At 39.9% G+C, this 24,847-nt stretch overlaps 1 protein-coding gene across 2 annotated transcripts in view; it reads right to left on the bottom strand.

Annotated features, from left to right (window-relative positions):
- The window catches only part of E2F5 (E2F transcription factor 5), a 45,591-nt gene extending 29,675 nt beyond the window's left edge, over positions 1–15,916 (bottom strand). For both annotated transcript variants that reach the window (XM_008000998.3, XM_008000999.3), the window contains exon 1: positions 15,401–15,916. In XM_008000998.3, coding sequence (XP_007999189.1) covers positions 15,401–15,634 — 234 coding nt within the window. In that variant the 5' untranslated portion in view covers positions 15,635–15,916. The remainder of the gene's footprint in view (positions 1–15,400) is intronic.
- Between the last annotated feature and the right edge of the window lie 8,931 nt (positions 15,917–24,847).

The raw sequence follows: 24,847 nt of genomic DNA, 5'->3' as shown, positions 1-24,847 counted from the left end.
TGTTGAACCAGCCTTGCATCCCAGGGATGAAGCCAACTTGATCGTGGTGGATAAGGTTTTTGATGTGCTGCTGAATTTGGTTTGCAGTATTTTATTGAGGATTTTCGCATCAATGTTCATCAGGGATATGGGCCTGAAATTTTCCTTTTTTGTTATGTCTCTGCCAGGTTTTAGTATCAGGATGATGCTGGCCTCATAAAATTAGTTAGGGAGGATTCTAAGAGGGAATTTTATAGTAACAAATGTCTATATCAAAAAAGATATCAAATAACCTAACGTATCTTAACAAATGAAAATGGAAACAACATAACAAAAGCTATGGAATACAGGGAAAGCAGTTCTAACAGGATTTTTTTTTTTTTTTAAGTACTTGGACTGTTAGAGAAAACTAAGAGGGAATTTCATAGCAACAAATGTCTACATTAAAAAATATCTCAAATAACCTAACATACTTCAAGGAACTAGAAAGACACGAACAAACTAAGCTCAAAGTTAATAGAAAAAAGAAAATAATAATGATCAGGGCAGGAATAAATGAAATACAGGCTAGAAATATAGATCAACAAAACTGAGTTGTTTTCTGTGTTTGTTTGTTTTGAATTTCAACCTTTATTTTAGACAGAGGGGATACATGTGCAGGTTTGTTACACTGGTATACCACATGATGCTGAGGTTTGGGGTGCAGATCCTGTCAACCATGCAGTGAGTACAATAACCAATTGGTGACTTTTCAATCCGTACTCCCCTGCCTGCCTCTCCTCTCTAGTAGTATACAGTATCTATTGGCCCATCTTTATGTCCATCTGTACTCAGTGTTTAGCTCACATTTATAAGTGAGAACATGCCATATTTGGTTTTCTGTTCCTGCATGAATTTACTTAGGATTATGGCCTCTAGCTGCATCCATGTTGCTACAAAGGACATAGTTTCATTCTTTTTATGGCTATGTAGTATTCCATGCCATATATGTACCACACTTTCTTTATCCAATTCACCCTTGATGGGCACCTACATTGGTTCCATGTCTATGCTACTGTGAAAAGAGCTGCAATGAACTCTTGAGTCCATGTGTCTTTTTGGTAGAATGATTTGTTTTCTTTTGGGTATATATCCAGTAATGGAATTGCTGGATCGAATGGTAGTTCAATTCTTAGTTCCTTGAGAAATCTCCAAACTGCCTTCCACTGTGGCTGAATTAATTTACATTCCCACCAACAGAGTATAAGCATTACGTTTTCTCCACAGTCTTGCCAGTGTGTGTTATTATCTGACTTTATAATAGCCATTCTGACTAGTATGAGACAGTATCTCACTATGGTTTTGACTTGCATCTCTCTGATTAGTGATCATAAGCATTTTTTCATGTTTGTTGGCCACTTGTGTATCTTCTTTTGAGAAGTGTCTGTTAATATCCTTTGCTGCCTTTTTTTTTTTTTTTTTTTTTAAAAGACATGGTCTCACCCTGTTGCCCAGGCTGGGGTGCAGTGGTGCAGTTTCGGTTCACTGCAACCTCTGCCTCCTGCCTTTGCCCATTTTTTAATGGGGTTGTTTTATGCTTGCTGATTTAAGTTCCTTATAGATTCCTTATATGGTTCCTTATAGATTCCTTATAGATCTCACCTTGTCAGATGCATAGTTTGCAAATATTTTCTCCCATTCTATAGGTTGTCTGTTTACTCTGTAGGCTGATGGTTTCTTTTGCTGTGCAGAAGCTCTTTATTTTAATTAGGTCCCACTTGTCAATTTTTGTTTGTGTTGCTATTGCTTTTGGGGACTTAGCTAAATTTCTTTGCCAAGACCAGTGTTGAGAAGGGGATTTCCTAGGTTTTCTTCTAGAATTTTTTTTTTTTTTTTTTTTTTGAGACAGAGTCTCGCTCTGTTGCCCAGGCTGGTGTGCAGTGGCGCAATCTCGGCTCACTGCAAGCTCTGCTTCCAGGGTTCAAGCCATTCTCCTGCATCAGCCTCCTGAGTAGCTGGGATTACAGGTGCCCGCCACCACGCCCAGCTAATTTTTTTTTGTATTTCTAGTAGAGAATGGTCTAGTAGAGAATGGTCGGGACCAGGATGGTCTCGATCTCCTGACCTCGTGATCCGCCTGCCTCAGCCTCCCAAAGTGCTCAGATTACAGGCATGAGCCACTGCACCCGGCTTCTTCTAGAATTTTTATAGTTTGACATCTTACATTTAAGTCTTTAATCCATCTTAATTGTTTTACATGGTGAAAGGTAGGGGTCCAGTTTCATTATTTAGCATACGGCTAGTCAGTTATTCCAGCACTATTTATTAAATAGGGAATCCTTTACTAATTGCTTTTTTTGGTTGGCTTTGTTGAAAATCAGAAGGTTGGAGGTGTACAGGTTTATTTCTGGGTTCTCTATTCTGTTCCATTGGTCTATGTGTCTGTTTTTGTTCCAGTACCATGCTGTTTTGATTGCTGTAGCCTTATAGTGTAGTTTGAAGTCAGGTAATGTGATGCTTTCAGCCTTGTTCTTTTGCTTAGGATTGCTATTTGGGCTTTTTGGTTCCATATAAATCTTAGAGTAGTTGTTGGTAATTCTGTGACATTGGTAGTTTGGTAAGAATAGCATTGAATCTGTAAATTGCCTTAGGTAGCATACCTATTTTAAAGATACTGATTGTTCCAGTCCATGAGCATGGAATGTTTTTCCATTCACTTGTGCCATTTCTGATGTCTCTAAGCAGTGTTTTCTAGTTCTCATTGTAAGAGATCTTTCATATTATTGATTAGCTGTATTCCTAGGTAACTGGATTTTTTTGTGGCAATTGTAAATGGGATTGTGTTCTTGAGTCTCAGCTTGAATGTTTCTGGTGTTCAGAAATGCTACTAATTTTTTTTTTTGCATTGATTATTGAATCCTGAAACTTTTGCTGAAGTCATTTATCAGTGTTAGGAGCCTTTTGGCAGAGTCTTTAGGGCTTTCTAGGTATAGAATCATATCATCAGCAAAGAGAAATACTTTGACTTATTTTCCTATTTGGATGCCCTGTATTTCTTTCCCTTGCCTGATTTCTCTGGCTAGGACTTCTACTAATATGTTCAAAAGGAGGGGAGACAGTGGGCATCCTTGTCTTGTTCTGGCTCTCTAGGGGAATGGTTCCAGCTTTTGCCCATTCAGTATGATGCTGGCTATGAGTCTGTCATAGATGGTTCTTATTATTTTGAGGCATGTTCCTTTGACACCTAATCTGTTGTGTGTGTGTGTGTGTGTGTGTGTGTTTTTTTTTTTTAAACCATAAGGGGATGTTGCATTTTCTGGGAAGTTTTTTTCTGTCTATTGAGATGATCATATAGTTTTTGCTTTTAATTCTGTTTAGGTGAATTACATTTACTGATTTGCATATGTTGAACCCACCTAGCATCCTAGGAATAGAGCCTACTTGATCATGGTGTATTAGCTTTTTGGTGTCCTTTTGGATTTGGTTTGCTAGTATTTTGTTAAAAATTTTTGTATCTATGTTCATCATGGATACTGGCCTGAAATTTTCTTTTTTCATTGTGTCTCTGCCAGATTTTGGTATCAGGATGATGCTGGCTTCATAGAATGAGTTAGGGAGGAGCCCCTCCTCCTCAATTTTTCTTCTTCAGTGATCTAACACTGCTAGTGGGGTGTTGAAGTCTGCCACTATTATTGTGTGCCTGTCTTTTTGTAGGTCAAAAAGAATTTATGAGTTTATGAACTTTTTTTACACATTTCTCAAAAGAACACATACAATAAGCCAATGTGTATATGGAAAAAATGCTTAATATCACTAATAATTAGGGAAATGAAAATTAAAACCACAATGAGATATCACCTCATACCTGTTAGAATGGCTATAATCAAAGACAAAAGATAACAGGTATTGACAAGGATGTGGAGAAAATGGAGCCCTTGCATATTGGAGATGGGAATGGAAATAAGCAGAGCCATTATAAAAACAGTATGGAGGTTCTTTTAAAAACTAAAATTAGAACTACCGTATGACCCAGCAATCCTACTGCTGAATATATATCCAAGGAAAATGAAATCAGTATTTCAAGGAGATAGCTGCACTCCTGTGTTCACTGCAGCATTATTCAGAGTAGCCAGGATATGGAGTCAACTTAAAATATCCATCAGTGAATGAATGGAGAAAGAAAATGTGGTATATACAGACCTACCTCCTTTCATTGCACTACTATTTTTTGTGCTAACAGATACTGTGTTTTGTACCAATTGGAGTTTTGTGGCAACCCTGCATCAAGCAAGTTTATTGGCACCATTTTTGCAACAGCATGTGCTCACTTCATGTCTTAGTATCACATTTTGGTAATTCTTACAATATTTCAAACTTTTTCACTATTATTATATCTGTTATTGGGATCTGTGATTAGTGATCTTTGATGTTACTATTGTAACTGTTCTGGGGTAGGAGAAACTGCACCCACATAAGACTATGAACTAATTCAACAAATGTTGTATATCTTCTGACTGCTCCACTCCTGGCCATTCTCCTGTCTCTGTCTGTCTCCATGGGCCTCCCTATTCCCTCAGACAAAACAATATTGAAATTAGGCCAGTTAATAACCCTATAATGGCCTCTAAGTGTCCAAGTAAAAGGAAGAGTCATATGTCTTCCATTTTAAATCAAAACCTAGATATGATTAAGTTTAGTGAAGAAGCCATGTCAGAAGCCAAGACAAGCCGAAAGCGAGACCTACTGAGGTAAACACTTAGCCAAGTTGCAGATGCAAAGGAAAAGTACTTGAGCGCACTTAAAAGTGCTACTCCAGGTGAACACATTAATGATAAAAACGTGAAAAAGGCTTATTGCTGATATGCAGAAAGTTTGAGTGGTCTGAATAGAAGATAAAACTAGCCACTACATTCCTGTAAGCCAAAGCCTAATCCAGAGGAAGGCTCTAACTCTCTTCAATTCTATGAAGGTTGAGAGAGATGAGAAAGCTGAAGAAGAGAAGTTGGAAGCTAGGTTGGTTCATGAAGTTTAAGGAAGCCATTTCCATAACATAAATGTGCAAATCACAAGTGCTAATGTAGTGAAACAAGTGCTGATGTAGAAGCTGTAGCAAGTTACCTAGAAGATCTAGCTAAGATAATTGATGAAGTGGTTAGACTAAACCACAGATTTTCAACGTAGACAAAAAAGCCTTCTATTGGAAGATGATGGCATATAGGACTTTCATAGCTAGAGAAGTCAATGCATGGCTTCAAAGTTCCAAAGGACAGGCTGAGTCTCTTGTTAGGTTTGAATGCAGTTGGTGACTTTAAGTTGAAGCCAATGTTCATTTAGCATTCCAAAAGTCCTAGGGCCCTTATGATTGATATTAAATCTCCTCTGCCTGTGCTCTATAAATGGAACAACAAATCCTGGATGACAGTACATCTGTTTACAGTGTGGTTTACTAAATATTTTCAGCCTGCTGTTAAGACTTACTCAGAAAACAAGATTCCTTTCAAAATATTACTGCTCTTTGACAATGCACCTGATCACCCAAGAGGTCTGATGGAGATGAACAAAGAGATTAATGTTGTTTTCATGCCTGCTAATACAACCTCCATTCTCCAGCCCATGAATGAAGGAGTAATTCTGACTTTCAAGTTTTCTTTTGAAACACATTTTGTAAACCTATAGCTGCCACAGATATTGATTCCTCTGACGGATCTGGACAAAGTATAGCTTTCTGGAAAGGATTCACCATTCTAGATACCATTATGAACATCCATAATTCATGAGAGGAGGCAAAAATATCCGTATTAATAGAAGTTTGGAAGAAGTTGATTCCAACCCTCATGAATGACTTTGAGGTGTTCAGGACTTCAGTGGCGGAAACTAAAGATTCAATTTAAAAAAAGCAATAGAACTAGAAGTGAAGCTTGAAGATGTGACTGAATTGCTGCAATCTTATGATGAAACTTTAATAGATGAATACTGGCATATGATGGATGGGCAAAGGAAGTGGTTTCTTGAGATGGAATTTACTCCTAGTGAAGATGCTGTGAACACCGTTGAAATGACAACAGACGATTTTAAATATTTCACGAGTTTAGTTGATAAAGCACAAGAAGGTTTGAGAGGGCTGACTCCAATTTTGAAAGAAGTTCTAATGTGGGTAAAATGCCATCAAACAGCATTTTATGCTACAGAGAAATCTTTGCTACAGAAAAATCTTTTGTGAAAGGAAGAGTCAATTGATGTTGCAAACTTCATTTTTGTCTTCTTTTAAAAAATTTGCCACAGCCACCCCAACCTTCAGCCACCATACCCTGATTAGTCAGCAGCCATCAACATTGAGGCAAGATCTCTACCATCAAAACGATTGACTTAATGCAGGCTCAGATGATCATTAACATTTTTAAACAATATAGGATTTTCTAATTAAGGTCTGTACACTTCTTTTTAAGACATGCTACTGCATACTTAATAAAGTATAGTGTAAATGTAACTTTTCTATGCACTAGGAAACAAAAAAATCTGTGGGACTCATTTTATTGCAATATTCATCTTATTGTGGTGGTTTGGAACTGAACCCACTATATTTCCAAGGTATCCCTACATACACAATAGAATACTATTAAGCCCTTTTAAAAAAATCTGAAAATTCTGGCATTTGCAACAACATGGATAAACCTAAAGAACATTATGTTAAACAAAATAAATCAGGCACAGAAAGAGAAACACCACATTATCTCACCCAAATGTGGAATGTAAAAATGTTGATCTCATAGAAGCAGAGAGTAGCATGATGGTTACCTGGGCCTGGGGTGGGGCAGGGAGGAGTGGTTGGGGAGGTATTGGTCAAAGGATACAAATTTCAATTAGAAAAAAGTTCAAGCAATCTACTGTAAAATATAGTGAGTGTAGCTCGTAACATATTGTACTAGGTTAGTGCAAAAGTAATTGTGGTTTTTGTGATTAAATTGCAAAAACCACAATTACTTTTGCACCAGCCTATACTGTGCTAAGAAAAATGCGGGATATTAGCCTCATCAAATATGGAAGAGAAACAACCTGTAGTCAAAAGGGAGTGATTTGTTAAGTGGTACCTATCTCGTAACTAGACGTACCAACCAGGGAAAGGCAAAGTATGGAAAGGGGTAACTTTTGTGCTTCCAAAGTAGCTAAGCAGAAGTGGGGAAGCAGTTTTGTCAAATGATCTTTGATTAGGCAAACACCGAGTTTTAAAGAGGCTGTCAAATTGAGGCCACCTGGTCCATTAGCTGGTGCAGCAAGACCACTACTCAACATTTTCACACTGCCACAAGATTGTTCCTCCAATGGAGTAATGCCCTAGTTTCTCGGAGATGCTGTAAGTGGCATGATGTTACCTAATGCTTAGGCTTAGTTTGACTTCTGGGTCCACCATATGTGTTCTTAAGATGCCAACCTGTTGCTTTTTTTTTTTCCATTTAAAAGGATAGTACCTGCTCCCTCTAACCACCTCACCCCATTCTTGAATGATGTTTTATCCTTTGGAAAGAACAAGGCTATGATGTAGTGACTACTGTCTGTATCTCCTGTGTGTGTCTGTTCTTGTCACAAACGTATTTGGGGACACTGGATGCACTGATTTTCTGTAATAAAGTTTTTTAATTACTCTTCCCAAAAAGTAAAAAATAAAACAAAAAAAATGCTGGATGTTAAGTGTTCTCACCACAAAAATCATAACTATGTGAGGCAATGCATATATTAATTAGCTAGCCAATGTATATATACTTCAACACATCATACAGTATATGATAAATATATACAATTTTATCTATCAATTTAAAAAATACAAACAGAAAAAATAAATATTTTTTAAAATACCAATATTTATCATACTAAAGAAATGGCATAATACAATATACATACCCAGTCAAATATATGTGTAAGCACATTAATAGGTATCTCATCCAAACATTTCGTGGCCATGTTCACTGATGGGAAGTGGCAGGATAAGGACCAAAAACTCAGAACTGGTGTCTTAAGTTTTAAGTCAATTTATCTTGTCCAGAACTAGAAAAATGAGATGGCTGACTCCCTTTCTTCTTTTATCTATTAAAGTTGTTTTTTCAAATCATGCCAAAACTTCAGGGCCAGGAGCAGCGGCTCACACCTGTAATCCCAGCACTTTGGGAAGCTGAAGTGGGTGGATCATTTGAGGCTGGGAGTTTGAGACCGGCCTGGCCAATATGGTGAAACCCCATCTGTACTAAAAAAAAAAAAAAAAATACAAAAATTAGCCAGGTGTGGTGGCATGCGCCTGTAATCCCAGCTACTCAGGAGGCTGAGGTGGAAGAATTGCTTGAACCCAGGAGGTGGAAGTTGCAGAGAGCTGAGATGGCACCACTGCACTCCAGCCTGGGTGACAGAGCAAGACTCCATTTCATAAAAAAACAAGCAAACAAAAAAAAACTTCAGAGGTAGGTATACCATTTGCTTAGCATGTTGGTTCATGGCATCAATTCTGGCATTAGATTATTGTATTTCACTTACTGTGGATATCAGGTATGCCATTTAACTTTTTTATGATTGATTTCCTAATCAGAAAATGGAGATGTAGTATCTACTTTATACTTTTGCTATGAGGATTAAATGAACACAAGGAAAGTACCTGGCACAGTGCCAGTCATTTAGTAATAGTATAATATTTTTCACAATGATACAGCTTTTGTCTCCTGAGAATTATTTCTTCCATTTAGCCAAACGCCTTGCATTTGATAGATGTTTAATGATTAGACCCTGGAATAGATGTATCTTTATCTATGTATTTTAATAGGCTTCATATTTTATTTTAGTTCTATTTCCACAGGTAACAAAGGCTTTGTATTTTAAGCAGTTTTAAATTCACATCAAAATTGACCAACATGTAGAGAAAGCTCCCATATGCCCCCGTCCCTGCTCATGCACAACTTCCCCCATTATCAACGTCCTGCACCAGAGTGGTACATTTCTTACAGTTGATGAACCTACACATGATTATCATCCAAAATCCATAGTTCACATTAGGGTTAACTCCTGCTGTTTTACACTATGAGTTTTGACAAATGCATAATGACATGTATTCATCATTATGGTACCATGCAGAATAGCTTCACTACCCTAAACACAGTCTGTGCTCCATCTATTCATCCCCCCTACCTTCTAGCCTCTGGCAACCACTGATATTTTACTGTCTCCTTAGTTTTGCCTTTTTCTGAATGTCATATAGTTGGAATCATAGAGTTCACAGTCTTTTCAGATTGGCTTCCTTCACTTAGTAATATGCATTTAAAGTTCTTCCATATCTTTTCATGAATAATACTATATTGTCTGGATGTACAACATTTATATTTTTACCTGCTGAAGAGTATCTTGGTTGCTTCCCAAGTTTCAGCAATTATGAATTAAGATGCTATGAATATCTACATGTAGGTTTCTGTGTAGTCATGAGTTTTCAACTCTTTTGGGTAATACCATGGAACACAATTACTGGATTGTATGGTAAGACTATGTTTAGTTTTCTAAGAAACTGCTAAGTTGTATTCCCAAGTGGCTATACCATTTTGCATCTTCATCATCAATGAATGAGAGTTCCTGTTGCTCCACATCCTTGCTAGCTTTTAGTGTTGTTAGTCTTTTGGATTTTTCACCATTCTAATAAATATGCAGTGGTATCTCATTGTTGATAGTTTGTGGCAAAATACATAAAACATCAAATTTATCATCTTAATCATTTTAAGTGTACAGTTCAGTAGTATTAAGTACATTCTCAACATTGTGCAACCAATCATCAGAACACTTCATCCTGCAAACCTGAAACTATACACATTGTATTAGTTTGCTAGGGCTGCCAAAACAAAGTGCCACAGGCTGGGTGGCTTCAACAACAGAAATTTATTTTCTCACAATTCTGGGAGCTAGAAGTCCAAGATCAAGGCATTCATTGGCCCATTTGGTTTCTTCAGAGGCCTCGCTCCTTGGCTTACAGATGATCACCTTCCTGCTGTGTCCTCACATGGTCTTTCCTCTGGGTGGGAGCATCCGGCGTCTCTTTGTATGTCCAAATTTCCCCTTTCTCATAAGGCCCCCAGTCAGATTAGATCAGGTCACAGCTTAATTTTAGCTTAATTATCTTCAAACGCCCTATCTCCAAATACAATCACATTCTGAGGTATGGAGGTAAAGTCTTCAACATATGAATTTTGGGGGACATATTTCAGCCTCTAACATCCATTAAGCAACAAATTCCATTCTGTCTTCCCTCAACCCCTGGTAACCACCCTTCTCCATTCTGCCTCTAAGAATTTGACTACTCTAGGTGCCTCACATAAGTGGAATCATACAGTATTTATCTTTTTTTGTGACTGACTTATTTCACCTAGCATTATATCCTCAAAGTTCATCATGTTGCAGCATATGCCAGCATTTTCTTCCTTTCTAAGGCTGAAGAATATTCCATTGTATATATACCATAATTTGTTAAGCTACTCATCTATTGATGGACATTGGGATTCCATCCGCATTTTGGCTATTATGAATGCTGCTGTTATGAACACAGGTGTATACATACCTTCTTGAGGCTCTGCTTTCAATTCTTTGGGTATACACCCAGGAGTTGAAGGGTCCTGAGAATCTGTAAGCATGCACTAAAGTTCTGGCTGTACTACCCACATATCTCTCCTTAGGCTAATTCTACCTTAAAATATTTGCCTGGTATTATAAACTAGGGTCTTTTGTTGTTGTTGTTGTTGTTGTTTTTTGAGACGGAGTCTCGCTCTGTCACCCAGGCTGGAGTGCAGAGGCGCGATCTTGGCTCACTGCAAGCTTCGCCTCCCGGATTCACGCCATTCTCTTGCCTCAGACTTCTGACTAGCTGGGACTACAGGTGCCCGCCACCATGCCCGGCTAATTTTTTTTGTATTTTTAGTAGAGACGGGGTTTCACCGTGTTAGCCAGGCCGGTCTCGATCTCCTGACCTCATGATCCGCCTGCTTCAGCCTCCCAAAGGGCTGGGATTACAGGCATGAGCCACCACGCCCGGCCAAACTAGGGTCTTAAATTGTTTATTTATCCCAGGATGTATGTAACTCAGGCTATCATAAACAGGTATGCATCAGGGACCTGTCAGATAAGACGCACCATACTTTATCACATTAACTCAGGTATCATTCAGGTAATTTGTAAGTTAAAGAATTATAGTAAAGGAGATAAGCAATCTTCATCGTGCTTAAAAAAGCTCAAGATGACACCAAAATGGCAAATAAGATGTATAAATTTAGTTATAACTTACATTTAATAGGAATTTTCATAACAACATACAGATACATAGTCCTGACTATCTTAACAGTTGTTCAAATTCTTAACTGTGAACAAATGGAATCCTAGCTTAATTTATGCAGTAACAGAATTTGCCATCAATACCCTCATTTTCAGGAACGCAGTACCTCCCTTTTCACAATGGGCAGAGGAATAAGAATAATCATGCATTTTTCCATGCCCTTACACAAATGGAAACCTACCTACATACATTTATTTTTGAAGATGACTGAAAGATGGTATAACACAGAGAATAACAATAAATGGTCTAGTTTTGAATCTTAGCTCTCACTTTCTACTGTATAACTCCAGGCAAGTTATCTAACCTATCTTGGCCTACTTAACTAGAAGTTTCTTACGCTGTGAAATGGGGCTATTCTGCCAAAATGTTCACTGTTGTTAAGAGGATAACATTAGCTAAAAACATGTAAAATGTTTTGCATATAGTAAGTTCTTGATATATATTAGCTATTAACAGCATAAACTGGCAAACCACATAGCTTGAAATAACCATAATATAATTTCTTATCTCACTGGAATAAAGAAATAATAACTATCCCACCTCCACTACTGTAAATGAGACTATATAGTGTGAGTGAAGCTGCAGAGATAATGAATAAACTTTCCTCAAATCACTTTCAATGTCTTTCTATTGCCTCCTTATTGTTAAGTTACACTATAACAGCTTTATTAAAATTGATTTTCTGTGTTGAGCCATGTTTTTTTTTTTTTGAGACACAGTTTTGCTTGTCGCCCAGGATGGAGTGCAGTGATGCGATGTCGGCTCACTGCAACCTCCGCCTCTTGGGTTCAAGCAATTCTCCTGCCTCAGCCTCCCAAGTAGCTGGGATTATAGGCACCCACCACCACACCTGGTTAATTTTTTTGTATTTCTAGTAGAGAGGGGTGTCGCCATGGTGGGCAGGCTGGTCTCGAACGCCTGACCTCAGGTGATCCGCCCACCTCAGCCTCTCAAAGTGCTGCGATTACAGGTGTGAGCCACCACACCTGGCTAAGCCATGTTTTCAATTAATTATACTATTAAGAAGAAATGTGTCACTAAGATACAACCTCACATTCTTATTCTTCAGCAGTATAAGACAGAAAAGAAATAGCATCTATGTGGTCTAGGATACTTTATGATATCCAAAATATTTGAATATTTTACTTGAAGTTTGATACACTTTTTTTATTATTTGGAATATTCAAAAACTGTTTCTTCAAAGCCAGGTGCGGTGGCTCATGCCTGTAATCCCAGCACTTTGGGAGACCAAGGTAGGCGAATACATTTGAGCTCAGGAGTTCGAGACCAGCCTGGACAACATGGCAAAACCCTGTCTCTACTAAATATACAAAAATTAGCCAGGCATAATGGTGTACACCTGTAGTGCCAGCTACTTGGGAGGCTGAGGCAGAAGAATCGCTTGAGCCCGGGAAGTGGAGGTTGCATTGATCTGAGATTGTATCATTGCACTCTGGCCTGGGAGACAGAATGAGACCCTGTCTCAAAACAAACAAACAAACAAACAAAACCAACCAAAAAACCATATATATACATAGTTCCTTCAACTGCTTTTAAAAAGTCAAGTGTATAACTTAAAAGTTTCAAAAAAATTATGCCGAAATATGCCCCCACCAAAGTAAGAATACAAGAAAAAGAGAAAATGTGTCTTTATAATTTCAAATTAGAGGAAATTTATAATTGTCAGTGTGAGTCCATCTTTAATATGCATTATCAAACATGTCTTAATGGGCATGGTATAGTGGCTCACACCTGTAATCTCAGCACTTTGAGAGGCTAAGGCAGGCGGATCATTTGAGGTTGGGAGTTCAAGACCAGCCTGGCCAACATGGTGAAACCCCATCTCTACTAAAAATACAAAAATGAGCCGGGAATGGTGGTGGGCACCTGTAATCCCAGCTACTTGGGAGGCTGAGGCAGGAGAATTGCTTGAACCCAGGAGGCAAGAGCTACAGTGAGCAGAGATCACACCACTGCACTCCAGCCTGGGCGACAGAGTGAGACTTCATCTCAAAAAAAAAAAAAAAGTCTTAACGATATTTTACTATGGTGTACAACAAGAAATATCATTAGAAAGATTTCAATATAAGATTTTTACATATATAAGTATATATAAATAAATGAAAAAGATGTAAAATACATAAAATGTATATGTTTTTCATACATATATATGAAAACTAATGACATTCAAACTCTTTTCTAGGAGTATAAAGTCATTAATATGAGACATAGTGTTATTGTAGAAACCTTCGAATTTGTAAGAGAGTTCCAGAATGAATAAAGCAATTACTGCTATGAAATATCAAACTTTATATCCTACTCACTGCCTCTGTGACTTCTGTAGGGCAATTATATGGCCACAGATGAAACAGGAGGAAGCTAAAGAATTTCAAGTCAAGAAAGGGCAAAGTTACACCATGTCCTGAGGCAAGCTGAGGGACAAGACCTCAAAGTCTGGTCATCAGAGTTCAGTTTTATCCGGAAAACCCCAAACTTCCCTGATTTTCTTACAATAAAGTCACAGGCTACAGCTGAATTTCTAGATTTTGAACAGCAGTTTGCAACCTGTACTTGGTAACATTCCTGGCTTTCTCTGATAACGTCATGACTTCCTGTGAAATTCTTTAAACAGAATCCATTTTAATTCACTACAGTTTAAATATTACACATGCCATACATCACTTTCAGGGAGAGAAAGGAAAAAGGGGCTGCGGTGGAAAAAAGAGAACAAGGAATTTCTAGAGGTGGGAAAAAAAATTCCAGGAATAACGTTTCAAAAAGAAAATAGTAGAAATTACTTACCAAAATGCAAATTATGTGCAGCATGCCTCACTTGTATGAAGTTGAACAATTTAGATAATTCAGTTCAACAATCACTGACTGAACACCAACTATATCCAGGGAACGGAGAGGGCACTGAAAGATCTACTTCCCCTTGGGCTACACTGGAGGAAGGCCTCTAGCAGAAGAGTTGGCCCCTGCAAGTCTTGGCCCTTACATTCAGGGAGCTGCCATTGCTTTATGCAGCGCCTTGAGAATGCAGTGACACCCTCTAGCCAGGTAAGGTGGTCCAGGTACTCCCCTGGGTGCTGGTCCCAATCCTCCAAGTAAGGACACATTTAGGGAGTCAAAGGGGATTTGCAGTGATTACTGACCGGTTAGTACTTTTTGTTTGTTTCTAAAACTTTGGTTCTTAAACTTGGCGCGCAGAGTGACCACATTCTCTTTATCCTGAGCGCTGTTGAATTCTTCCAAATCCTTCCTAGATCGGTTAAGTCATTCTGTATGACAGAACAGCTTTTGATGCCTGCTCCTGTTTGAAAAATCTGAACGCAGTAAAGGACGACGCAGGGAGAAAGTTTACTGAGCACTTCCACCTCTTTGGATGAAAGTTGTAAAATATCCCCTTTTTGTGTGATAGCAGATCTCATTTTTAGAAACCCATGCCACATGCCACATGCCACATGAAGTCACAAATCAAATACCCCTCCTAACCATCAGGGTGATGAAAGAAGTGCATAAGGAAGACAATACTATTTTATCGGGAGGGGCGTGGAAAGAAGTAGTCTTTTTTTTTTTTTCCTTTCATCTGGTAGAGATGGCAGACTGGGTTTTGTTTTTCCTCCTTTTTATTTAAACTACAGGAACATGGTTCCAACTGGAATTGCCTATTAAAACCATCCATTCTTAACAGCAAAATCGATATCCACGGTGTCTCCGGGCAAAGCGCCCGTTACCCCGTGAGCCTCTGCCACAGGTGGACGCAGAGCAACAGACACTCGGTTGCCCTCAGGTCCCTGCGCCCGGAGACAGAAGCCACGCGGGCGCGCTCGAGGTCCTGGGCTCTTTGTCGAGAGCCCGGCGTGGCGCCGGGCCCTATTGGTTACGCGTCCGCTCGGGGCCATCCTGGTCCCTCGTCCCTCCCCCATCCTGGCGTCCAGGACCTGGGCGCAGGCCACATGGTCCTCGGACTGTCCGGTCCCGGGTCCCCGCTAGGCGCGTCTACACCACGCCGCTAGACCCACGCGGCGAGGGGCTGGGCTTCCCCCGGACCCACGGGTTCCGAAGTCCGCCCCCGTCCCCGCCTCCCGAGCTCACCGCTTTGAGATCCAGAACGCCGTCCTTGGCCTCCTGCAGCAGCGACACGAACTTGGTAGTGAGCAGCCCCAGGCTCTTCTCGTGCCTGCTGCTGCCGCCCCCGGCGCCCCCAAGCTGCGGCGGCGGCGGCGGCTGCGGGGCTTGCGCCTGCGGAGGCTGCGGCTGCGGCCGCTGGCCCTGCCCCTGCCCTGGCGGCGCCTGCTGGCCCGAGCTCGCGGGCTCTGCCGCCGCCATCGCGTCCCGGCCCCGCGGTGGTCGGGCCCCCGCGCACTTTCGCTCGCCGGCCCCGCCCGCGGCCACCTGCCGGGTCCGCTCCGCTGCAGCCGCTTCCCCGCCGGTCGAGAGCGGCAGTACTGGTCGCTGGCTGCTGCAAACAACAGGTGTGCGGCGCCCACGGGAGTCTGGGCCGCTTGTCACGCCGGGCCTCCGCCCCCTCCCCAAGCCCGGGGAAGCGTGAATGAGGCCCACGACCGTGGGGGGAGGGGGTGGAAACGAGGAGAAGGGGCTGCGAGGGGTGGGGACCTGAGTTTAAATGGCAGGAAGTGACGCCGCCGCCCGCCGTTGCCTAGAAACACATTTTTCTGTAGGAAGGAGGAGCGCACAAGGAGGAGGAGGGGTGTCGGCGCGTGTGTTTCACACTCGCCTCCCTGGCGTTCGCGAGCTGACCCGAGGAATGGTAATCTCACGCGGCAAAGCAGGGAGAAAGAAAAAAAGGAAACAAAAGAAAAAAGACTTTTATCTGGGCAGAAAGTCACAACGCCCAGCGGCCAAACGTTTTTGAGCCGTGAAGTTGATTGACTGCTCAGTTTGCAGAGCTTCTGCAGTGGGTTACTTACTTTCTCCGGACGGTTTCTGCTATCTTGCTCTTTTCGAGCTCTAGCATCGTTTGCAAATATTTCAATGACTTGGACCAAGTGCAACGTTTTACTTTATAGCTCATCCTTTTAGATTCGGAGTACAGGAAAAGGCATCGTGGAGTGGTTAGGGTTGGTTTTCATCAGTCCTTTCTAAGGCCTTTCCTTTCTACATAGAGAAACGCATAGAGAGAGAAGTTGTGAATTGCCAAAGACAGGCCGTTAGATTCCAGATCTCCTGTGTTTGACCAAAGTTCTTAGTATCTTATTTGAACCAAATTATATTGTATTTGGAATATTGGGTAGCCACAGGCCCTTGGACTTCAGTGATATTCCAAACCGTTGATGGCAAATGACATCATGGAGATATGAGTAAAAGAAAGTTGGGATTTTTTTTCCTCATTATATTACAAACTCTTGAGAATCCAGACTAAATTTTAAATGACTTGGTGTCACACTCAACACTTTGAATATAGTAGACAATAAAGATTAGGTGAATGAGACCAGTAGCGGTGGCTTACGTCTGTAATCCCAGCACTTTGGGAGGCCGAGGCAGGCAGATCATTTGAGGTCAGGAGTTCGAGACCAGCCTGGCCAACATGGTAAAACCCCATCTCTACTAAAAATACAAAAATTAAAATTAGCTGCGCATGATAGTGCCCGTCTATAGTCCCAGCTACTCCAGAGGCTGAGGCAGGAGGAGCTCTTAAACCTGGGAGGCAGAGGTTGCAGTGAACTGAGATGGCACCACTGCACTTCAGCCTGGGCAACAAAGTGAGACTCTGTCAAAAAAAAAAAAAAAAAAAAAGGTGATTCCATATGGCAGTAATTAATCAAGAAGATTTCATGCAAAGAAAGATTTTGCTAAATTTTACATAACAATAAACTAACAAAGGTCACTGAAGTAGCATCAAATACAACAGCAGCGTTAACTAGTAAAGCTGAACACACCATTTATAACACATCATAGGCACAGAACTTTATAACCTTTATTAATAACCTATTCATAATAGCCTTTATTTTAATCAAATAAATCTATAAACTTAAAATCAAAAATTTGAAGTAAAACATGAAAAATTCAGTTGATGCAACCATTTTCCAACAACCTATGTGAGAAAGGCTATCTCTATGTGATTTGACATATTTTGCAAATTTATTTTATTGATTATTGTCAAAGAGTATTTCTTAGAACGTACTGAATTAGGAAGATTCTAATTTGTTTTTAACTTTATAACAGAACATTCTGTTATATGTGCAGGGACAGGAATTAATAAAACTAAATGTATTGATATTTTTAAAACTTACATTTCTATGGTGTCTTAGTTTGAGAAAGTACCATAAACTGGGTGACTTAAATAACAGAAATTACTTTTCTTACAGTTCTGGAGGCTGCAAGTCCAAGATCAGGAGGCTGCCATGGCCAGGCTGTGGTGAGGGTCCCCTTCTTGGCTGTTGGATTGTGGCTTTCTCATTGTGTCCTCATATGGCAGACAGAGAGAGAGAGACAGAACAGAGGGAGCACAAGCTCTCAGATTTCTTATAAGGGCACTAATTCCATCTGAGGGCTCAATCTTCACGACTTCTTCTAAACCTAATCACCTCCCAAAGGCCCCACCTGCAAATACCATCACATTGAGGGTTAGGGTTTCAACATACAAATTTTTGGGAGATATAGTTCAGTTCATGGCATGTAATCATATTTTATAGTAGCTATCTTGGTAATTTTTAAAAACAATATTTTTTAAATTTCAGCTTCAAAAGGTTTTCTACAACGCAATTATTAGTGATTCTAAAAGGTCAATTAAAAATTTATTTTGTACTGTTATTTGTGTTTTTCACAATGAATTTTTCATCTCTTTAGATTGCCTGGGGTTCAATTAGAAATTATTCACAAATTAGCAGCCATTTTAATTAGCATTCAAAATCTTACGTCTGTCTGAAGAGCTAAAAATCGCTTATACCAGTGGTTCCCAGACCTTAGGAAGAAAAATCATCTACAATGTTTGGTAAAAATATAGATGCTTGGATCCAAACCCCAGGGATCAAATTAGCATTTGATATGAGAATATGACCTGTGAGTCCACATTTTTCACAGTTCAGATAATTCTAATGCACAGCATAGTCACTCTTTGAGAAACACCAAATAGCACAATGAAAAATAATGCAATATATATTTTTCCTAAAAATCGACAAAGAACAGAGACTGATAATGCAAAAGGTTTTTAAATATTGCTAAATGTTTTTAAAAATTCTATTTTTTTAAAAAAACTAAGAAGCATGATTTTTAGAAAGTTATGATACAAATAACCTTTAAGAACATGATATTGATCAGTTTTGTAATCTAACTTTTATTTCTGTATCCTTTTGACTATAAAGGAAAGAACTCTCAAAAGGCTGTAAATTCCTACATCAGTTCTTTGTGCCATTTCTGACAAAGGCTTAAAAATTATTTCCAGCAAAAGTCAAAACTGGCTGGGTGCTCACGCCTGGCCGGGCACTCACTATTTATAATCCTAGCACTTTGGAGGGCTGAGAGAGGAGGATTGCTTGAGCCCACGAGCTCAGGACCAGCCTGGACAACATGGCAAAAACCCATTTCTACAAAAACTACAAAAATTAGCCGGGTGTGGTAGTGCACACTTGTAGCCCCAGCCACTAGAGAGACTGAGGTGAGAGGATCACTTGAGCCCAGGTGGTCAAGGATGTAGTGACCTGTGATCCTGCCACTGCACTTCAGCCTGGGTGATAGAGTGAGAATCTTAAAAAAAAAAAAAAAAAAAAAATTGAACTAAACTAAATTTCATTGACCTGTAAGGGTAATAAATGCATGACAGTAATCCTTCATTAAATTCAAATTATGCTGATTAGTTGGGTAGATACTGTTATCTATTATAATATTGTTTATATGCCCCTGATTAAATTTTCTTTTTTAAATGCATTTTGGAAGTACAGCTCCTTAGCTAGTTCAGGACTAAGAGGGAAGGCTTAAATATTTTAAAATAGAAAAATTTATTAGTCCACAGTTCTTTAAACTTATAGCATCTAACATTTGTGGAATTTCACAAATGCCATTTTTATAGAGATTCAGGATCAATTTACAATATGTACAGTTTTGTCATAATCTGGTAGTTAAATATTTAAGAAAATCCAACACAATTTTGTTTATTGATGATGGCAGACTGTTGGGTTTTTTTTGTTTTGTTTTGTTTTGTTTTGTTTTTTTTGAGATGGAGTTTTGCTCTTGTTGCCCAGGCTGGAGTACAATGGCATGATCTCAGCTCACTGCAACCTCCACTTCCCAGGTTCAAGCGACTCTCCTGCCTCAGCCTCCCTAGTAGCTAGGATTACAGGCATGTGCCACCATGCCCAGCTAATTTTGTTATTTTAGTAGAGATGGGGTTTCGCCATGTTGGTCAGGCTGGTTTCGGACTCCTGACCTCAGGTGATCCACCCACCCTGGTCTGCCAAAGTGCTAGGATTACAGGCGTGAGCCACCACACCTGGCCATGCAGACTGATTTTTTAAGTGCAATTAGCCCATTCGGTGATCATGAATGGTTGGAACTTGAAACTCTCAGATGCCCTTTGAGCTAACAAATCTCCATCAAAAGGCTGCTATATCAACCCTAATACCTCCTTCTTGTAGTCTGTTAGTGAAAATAAAATACGGTTTTCCATTTTTCCTTTCAAAACCTTGCAACATACAGGCCAGGCACAGTCGCTCACACCTGTGATCCCAGCACTTTGGGAGGCCAAGGTGGGCGGATCACCTGAGGTCAGGAGTTCGAGACCAGCCTGACCAACATGGCGAAATCCCGTCTCTACTGAAAATACAAAAAAGTAGCTGAGCGTGTTGGCATGTGCCTGTAATCCCAGCTACTTGGGAGGCTGAAGCAGGAGAATCAGTTGAACCTGGGAGGCAGAGGTTGCAGTGAGCCACGATCGCACCACTGCACTCCAGCCTGGACAACAAGAGTGAAACTCCGTCAAAAAAAAAAAAAAAAAAAAAAAAAAAAAAAAAAAAAAAAAATCTTGCAACATACAAACATCTATCTTCTGCACTTTCTAGGTTAAAAAAATAAAAATATATGTTTCAAAGAGTATGAATCCTTTTACTATGATAAATAACAACATTCTTTGCCCACTCATGATATGCTTGGTAGAGCAATATGAGAGAAAATGCATAGACTTTGTTTTCAGAAGTTTGTACCCTATAAGTAGAAACAGGAAATGCAGATTACACTCAAGCATACATAGAAATATAATTCATACTCTAGAGAGATTTTAAATTTTATTTAGCGACTAGTACTCTACCTTTTTGCAAAACTTTATGAAGATTGCATCACTAAAGACAGCAAGCACGCAGATTTTGTAAGTTCAGTAATGTTGACAAAATAATAGGTGATGCATGCCAACATTGCTAATACTGAGATTAGGAGGGGCTTTCCAGGATTTAGGTTACAAAGCAATGTTCTCTTCACCACTATTCAGGAAAAAAAAAAAAAATCTGACGATCAAAGAAGCCCCTGTTCATACCACCAAAGGTTTAAAGACAACGGAAAGAAGTGGTGTAGACAGATCTCAAAGCCTCTCACCATGTCCTATTCTCAATGAGACATGGCCTAAGAAAATAGAATCTAAAAGCAAGACAGATACATTACCAACAAATACAGTATTATGTAGATGAAAACAAAAAATGATTTAACAAAAATAAAACCATCCATTGAAAGCTGATATGGTTTGGATGTTTTGTCCTGTTTAAATCTCATGTTGAAATCTGATCCCCAGTGTTGGAGGTGGGGCCTGGTGTGAGTTGTTAGGGTCATGGGGGCAGGTCCCTCATGAGTGTCTTGGTGTGGTCCTACTGGTAATGAGTGAGTTCTCACTCTGAGTTCAAAAGCTGGTTATTTAAATGAGCCTGGAACTTCCTCCTCTCATTCTTGCTCCATCCATCGCTGTGTGAGACCGTGGCTCCTCTTGCCTTCCATCATGACCAGCAGCCTCCTGAGACCCTCACTAGAAGCAAATGATGGAGCTATGATTGTACAGCCTGTAGAATCATGAGCCAAATAGCCCTCTTTTCCTCATAAATTTTCCAGCCTCAGGTGTTCCTTTATAGCAACAAAAATGGACTAACACAAAAACCATGGCACTACAAAAGCAGACCATGGCAGGGTGGGACTGGGTAGGAGAGAAGGAATCATAACCATGAAACATGTTGAAAGAATTGTCTACTAGAGGTAATATTGCCAGGCTGTGATTGAAATCCTAGAAAGATTTCAAAGATTCTCATAATATTGGACCTAGACTCCCAAATTCTCAAGGTTATGGAAACAACTGTTTCGTTAGGTTTAAATAAAAAGATATTCTAATAGTTTAAAGAAATGGAGAAAAATCAAATTGCGTCTATAAATCACATGCTTACTTAATCTATGTGTATAATGACTGCAGTTGGTACATTCCTTGAAGGAAGACAAGGCAAAATTTAGTCTAATTGCAGATGTAACGACTTTTCTTCTAAATATCACTTTTATGAAACCTGGTAGGAGCCCTGGTGGAAAACTGCACAGCAACCCCTTGGTGGAAAGAAACTGATACAGTGTATTGCTATGGGAAAAGAATGTTTTGGTTGGGTGAGCCTCAGATAAGACACCACAGATTGATGCCCCTAATTCATTCTCAGTATGTGTATAAATCAGAGAGAGGGTGCCTGCTACAGAAAGGATGATTTTCATCTCTTTAAAGCCCGAACATATGCTCAACAAGACTCTGGGGCAAGGATCAGGGTGTTTATATTTGATTCTAGCCTTCGTTTCATAAGTTCTAGTAAGCAGGTGTTTGTTTTGCTGTGTAGGTGGCTATCCCTGTATGCCTGAACCAGCAGGTCTTTCAGGAAGTAAGAACTGGGTGAGAGATTTGGTAAAGCGCTCTAGGAAAGATACGGTATGAGCTATCTGCTGGGAAGAAATTAGATCAGACTGGGGCTTATATCCCAAGCTGTGACAATAAATGTTGGGAATACCAGCATGACTGGGACATAATGAAAGAACACAGTCAGATTCTAGGGACCCTCTAACAACTGTTAGATTTATGAACTCCAGAGGAGGCACATGGACAAAAACGATGGTTACATCCACCCCACTGTATGGAATGTATAATTGCGAGTCAAGCCTTAGGATTAGGCATAGTAAGTGAGACCCCTTTTTCTCCCTCTCTCCACCAGTGTTATCAAGGAGTAGCAACACTATATCTCCAAAAGAAGTTAAAAAATAAAGAAGATAATTAGGGATCACCATTAGAGTTCCATTCTCTCTCTTTTGAATCCTCCAGTTATTTATGATCATCCCATAAATCATAAATTAGATGGGATATCAAGACTTCTTGATGAAAATCTACCAACTGAATTAAGTAGTCACAATATTGGCATCTTCACTCTCCTACGCCTGGAACATGTGGATTCATCTACTATTTGTCAGAGATTTATTTACTGGGACTTGCAATGGTGATATCAACCTAAGGATATTTACTGTATTTATTTATTTATTTATTTATTTATTTATTTATTTTGAGACAGAATCTCATTCTGTTGCCCAGGCTGAGGTGCAGTGGCGTGATCTTCACTCACTGCAACCTCCGCCTCCTGGGTTCAAGTGATTTTCCTGCCTCAGCCTCCTGAGTAGCTGGGATTACAGGTGCGTGCCACCACGCCCGGATAATTTTTGTATTTTTAGTAGAGATGAGGTTTCACTATATTGGCCAGGCTGGTCTTGAACTCCTGACCTCAAGTGAGCCACCCGCCTCGGCCTCCCAAAGTGCTAGGATTATAGAAAGGAGCCACCACACCTGGCCGGGTATTTACTTTATCCATTCCACCTACAATATTTAATATTAATAGAGTTTAATAAAGGAAGCTAGCAAATTTTCTTTATCCCCTAATATCTCAACAAAAAAGAAAGGGATTAAACTGTTATCCCCAAAAACACTCAGGGTCTGGCCATGTGCGTGACCACACTGGGACCCCAAGGGATGACAGCAATAGACTTTTTTGTAATTATCTTCCAGAATGTTAAACTGGAAACTGTTTCCATAACATCTCAATCTTGAAGGAGCTCAGCAGTCTTGGAGAGAGCATATCTTGGCTTTGGGAATTTGAGTTGTATGCACACTAGTGCACAAGCTGGAAAATAAATGCATAAACATAAATACATAACGGTACATAAACTGTAAGACTAGGGACTTTGAGTTGAGATACTTTTATTTATTATTTAGACAGAGTCTCACTCTGTTTCCCAGGCTGAAGTGCAGTGGTGGGATCTCAGCTCACTGCCACCTCTGCCTCCTGGGTTCAAGCAATTGTCCTGTCTCAGCCTCTTGAGTAGCTGGGACTACAGGTGCCTGCCATCATGCCTGGCTAATTTTTGTATTTTTAGTAGAGACAGGGTTTCACCGGATTGGCCAGTCTGGTTTCAAACTCCTGACCTCAGGTGATCCACCCGCCTCAGCCTCCTAGAGTGCTGGGATTATAGGTGTGAGCCACCATGCCTGGTCTGAGGTACTTTTAAATCAAGATTTTGGATTAAAGGATAGGATGCAGAGTAAGCGGCCCTTCTGGGACCCCATGACCCAGAGAGCCAAATGATTTATAAAACCTCTGCCATCTTTTGAATCATCTCTAGGCAAACTGCACACACACGCATGCAGCATGGGTGAATATAATGCCAACTTCCCTATCACACAATGACCTGAGCTGCCTATTATGAACTGAGGACGATCAGCACTTCCTTCTCACAGATAAGTGAGCCTAATACTTTGTCAGGAAATAGAAATGGAATATTCAAAATTATATAAATGGTAACTAAGTTTCGCAGAGTGTTTGCTACCTTAGTGCACAGTAAGGATTCCACAAGTATCCTCGTTTGTACATATCCATGTGATATTAGAGAACTACTCATTCCCTCCTGTAGGCTGAAGTAGACATAGATTAAACAGCAATAGAGAGTGCCATTGAAAGTGCCATGAGGAATCCTGGATCCTTGTCTATTTACGGAATATAGCTAATATTATAGCTAAGTGGTCAGAACTGAAAAATTGGGAGTTTTAGGAATTGGTTCAGGCAAAAATTGGACTCATTGTCAGATCTCACTCAAATTCATGTGTCACATATAGACGGATCCCTGAAAAATAAAGGATAGGAAGCACAGAAAATAATGATGCCAATTTGGCATGGCCAAATACAGATGAGTACAACTTAAACTGAAGTAGATGCTATAACATCATTTTATCTATTATAGTTTTGAAATAGTACCAAGGATGGATGATGTGTTAATAAGGATGGCCTAGATTATGTTACAATAACAAATAAAATCTCGCATCTCAGAAGCTTAAAACATCATCTGCAGTGAAAACGTATTGACCAGAACTAGTTGCATAGACCCATCCAACCACAATGGTGCCATGAAATGTGCCTCAAATGGAACAAAACTCAAATACTTACAAACAGCACTAGTGATGGCATGTTTGTGAAATGAGATTGCGTAGATACTGTTGTGGCAAATCACTTCAACTATGAGCAAAAGAAGTCACACTTAAGGACT

Source organism: Chlorocebus sabaeus, chromosome 8 (genome assembly GCF_047675955.1).
Source record: "Chlorocebus sabaeus isolate Y175 chromosome 8, mChlSab1.0.hap1, whole genome shotgun sequence".
Classification (NCBI taxonomy): Eukaryota; Metazoa; Chordata; class Mammalia; order Primates; family Cercopithecidae; genus Chlorocebus; species Chlorocebus sabaeus.
The sequence above is the reverse complement of the archived record's forward strand: the minus strand, read 5'-3'. Positions and strand labels throughout refer to the sequence as shown.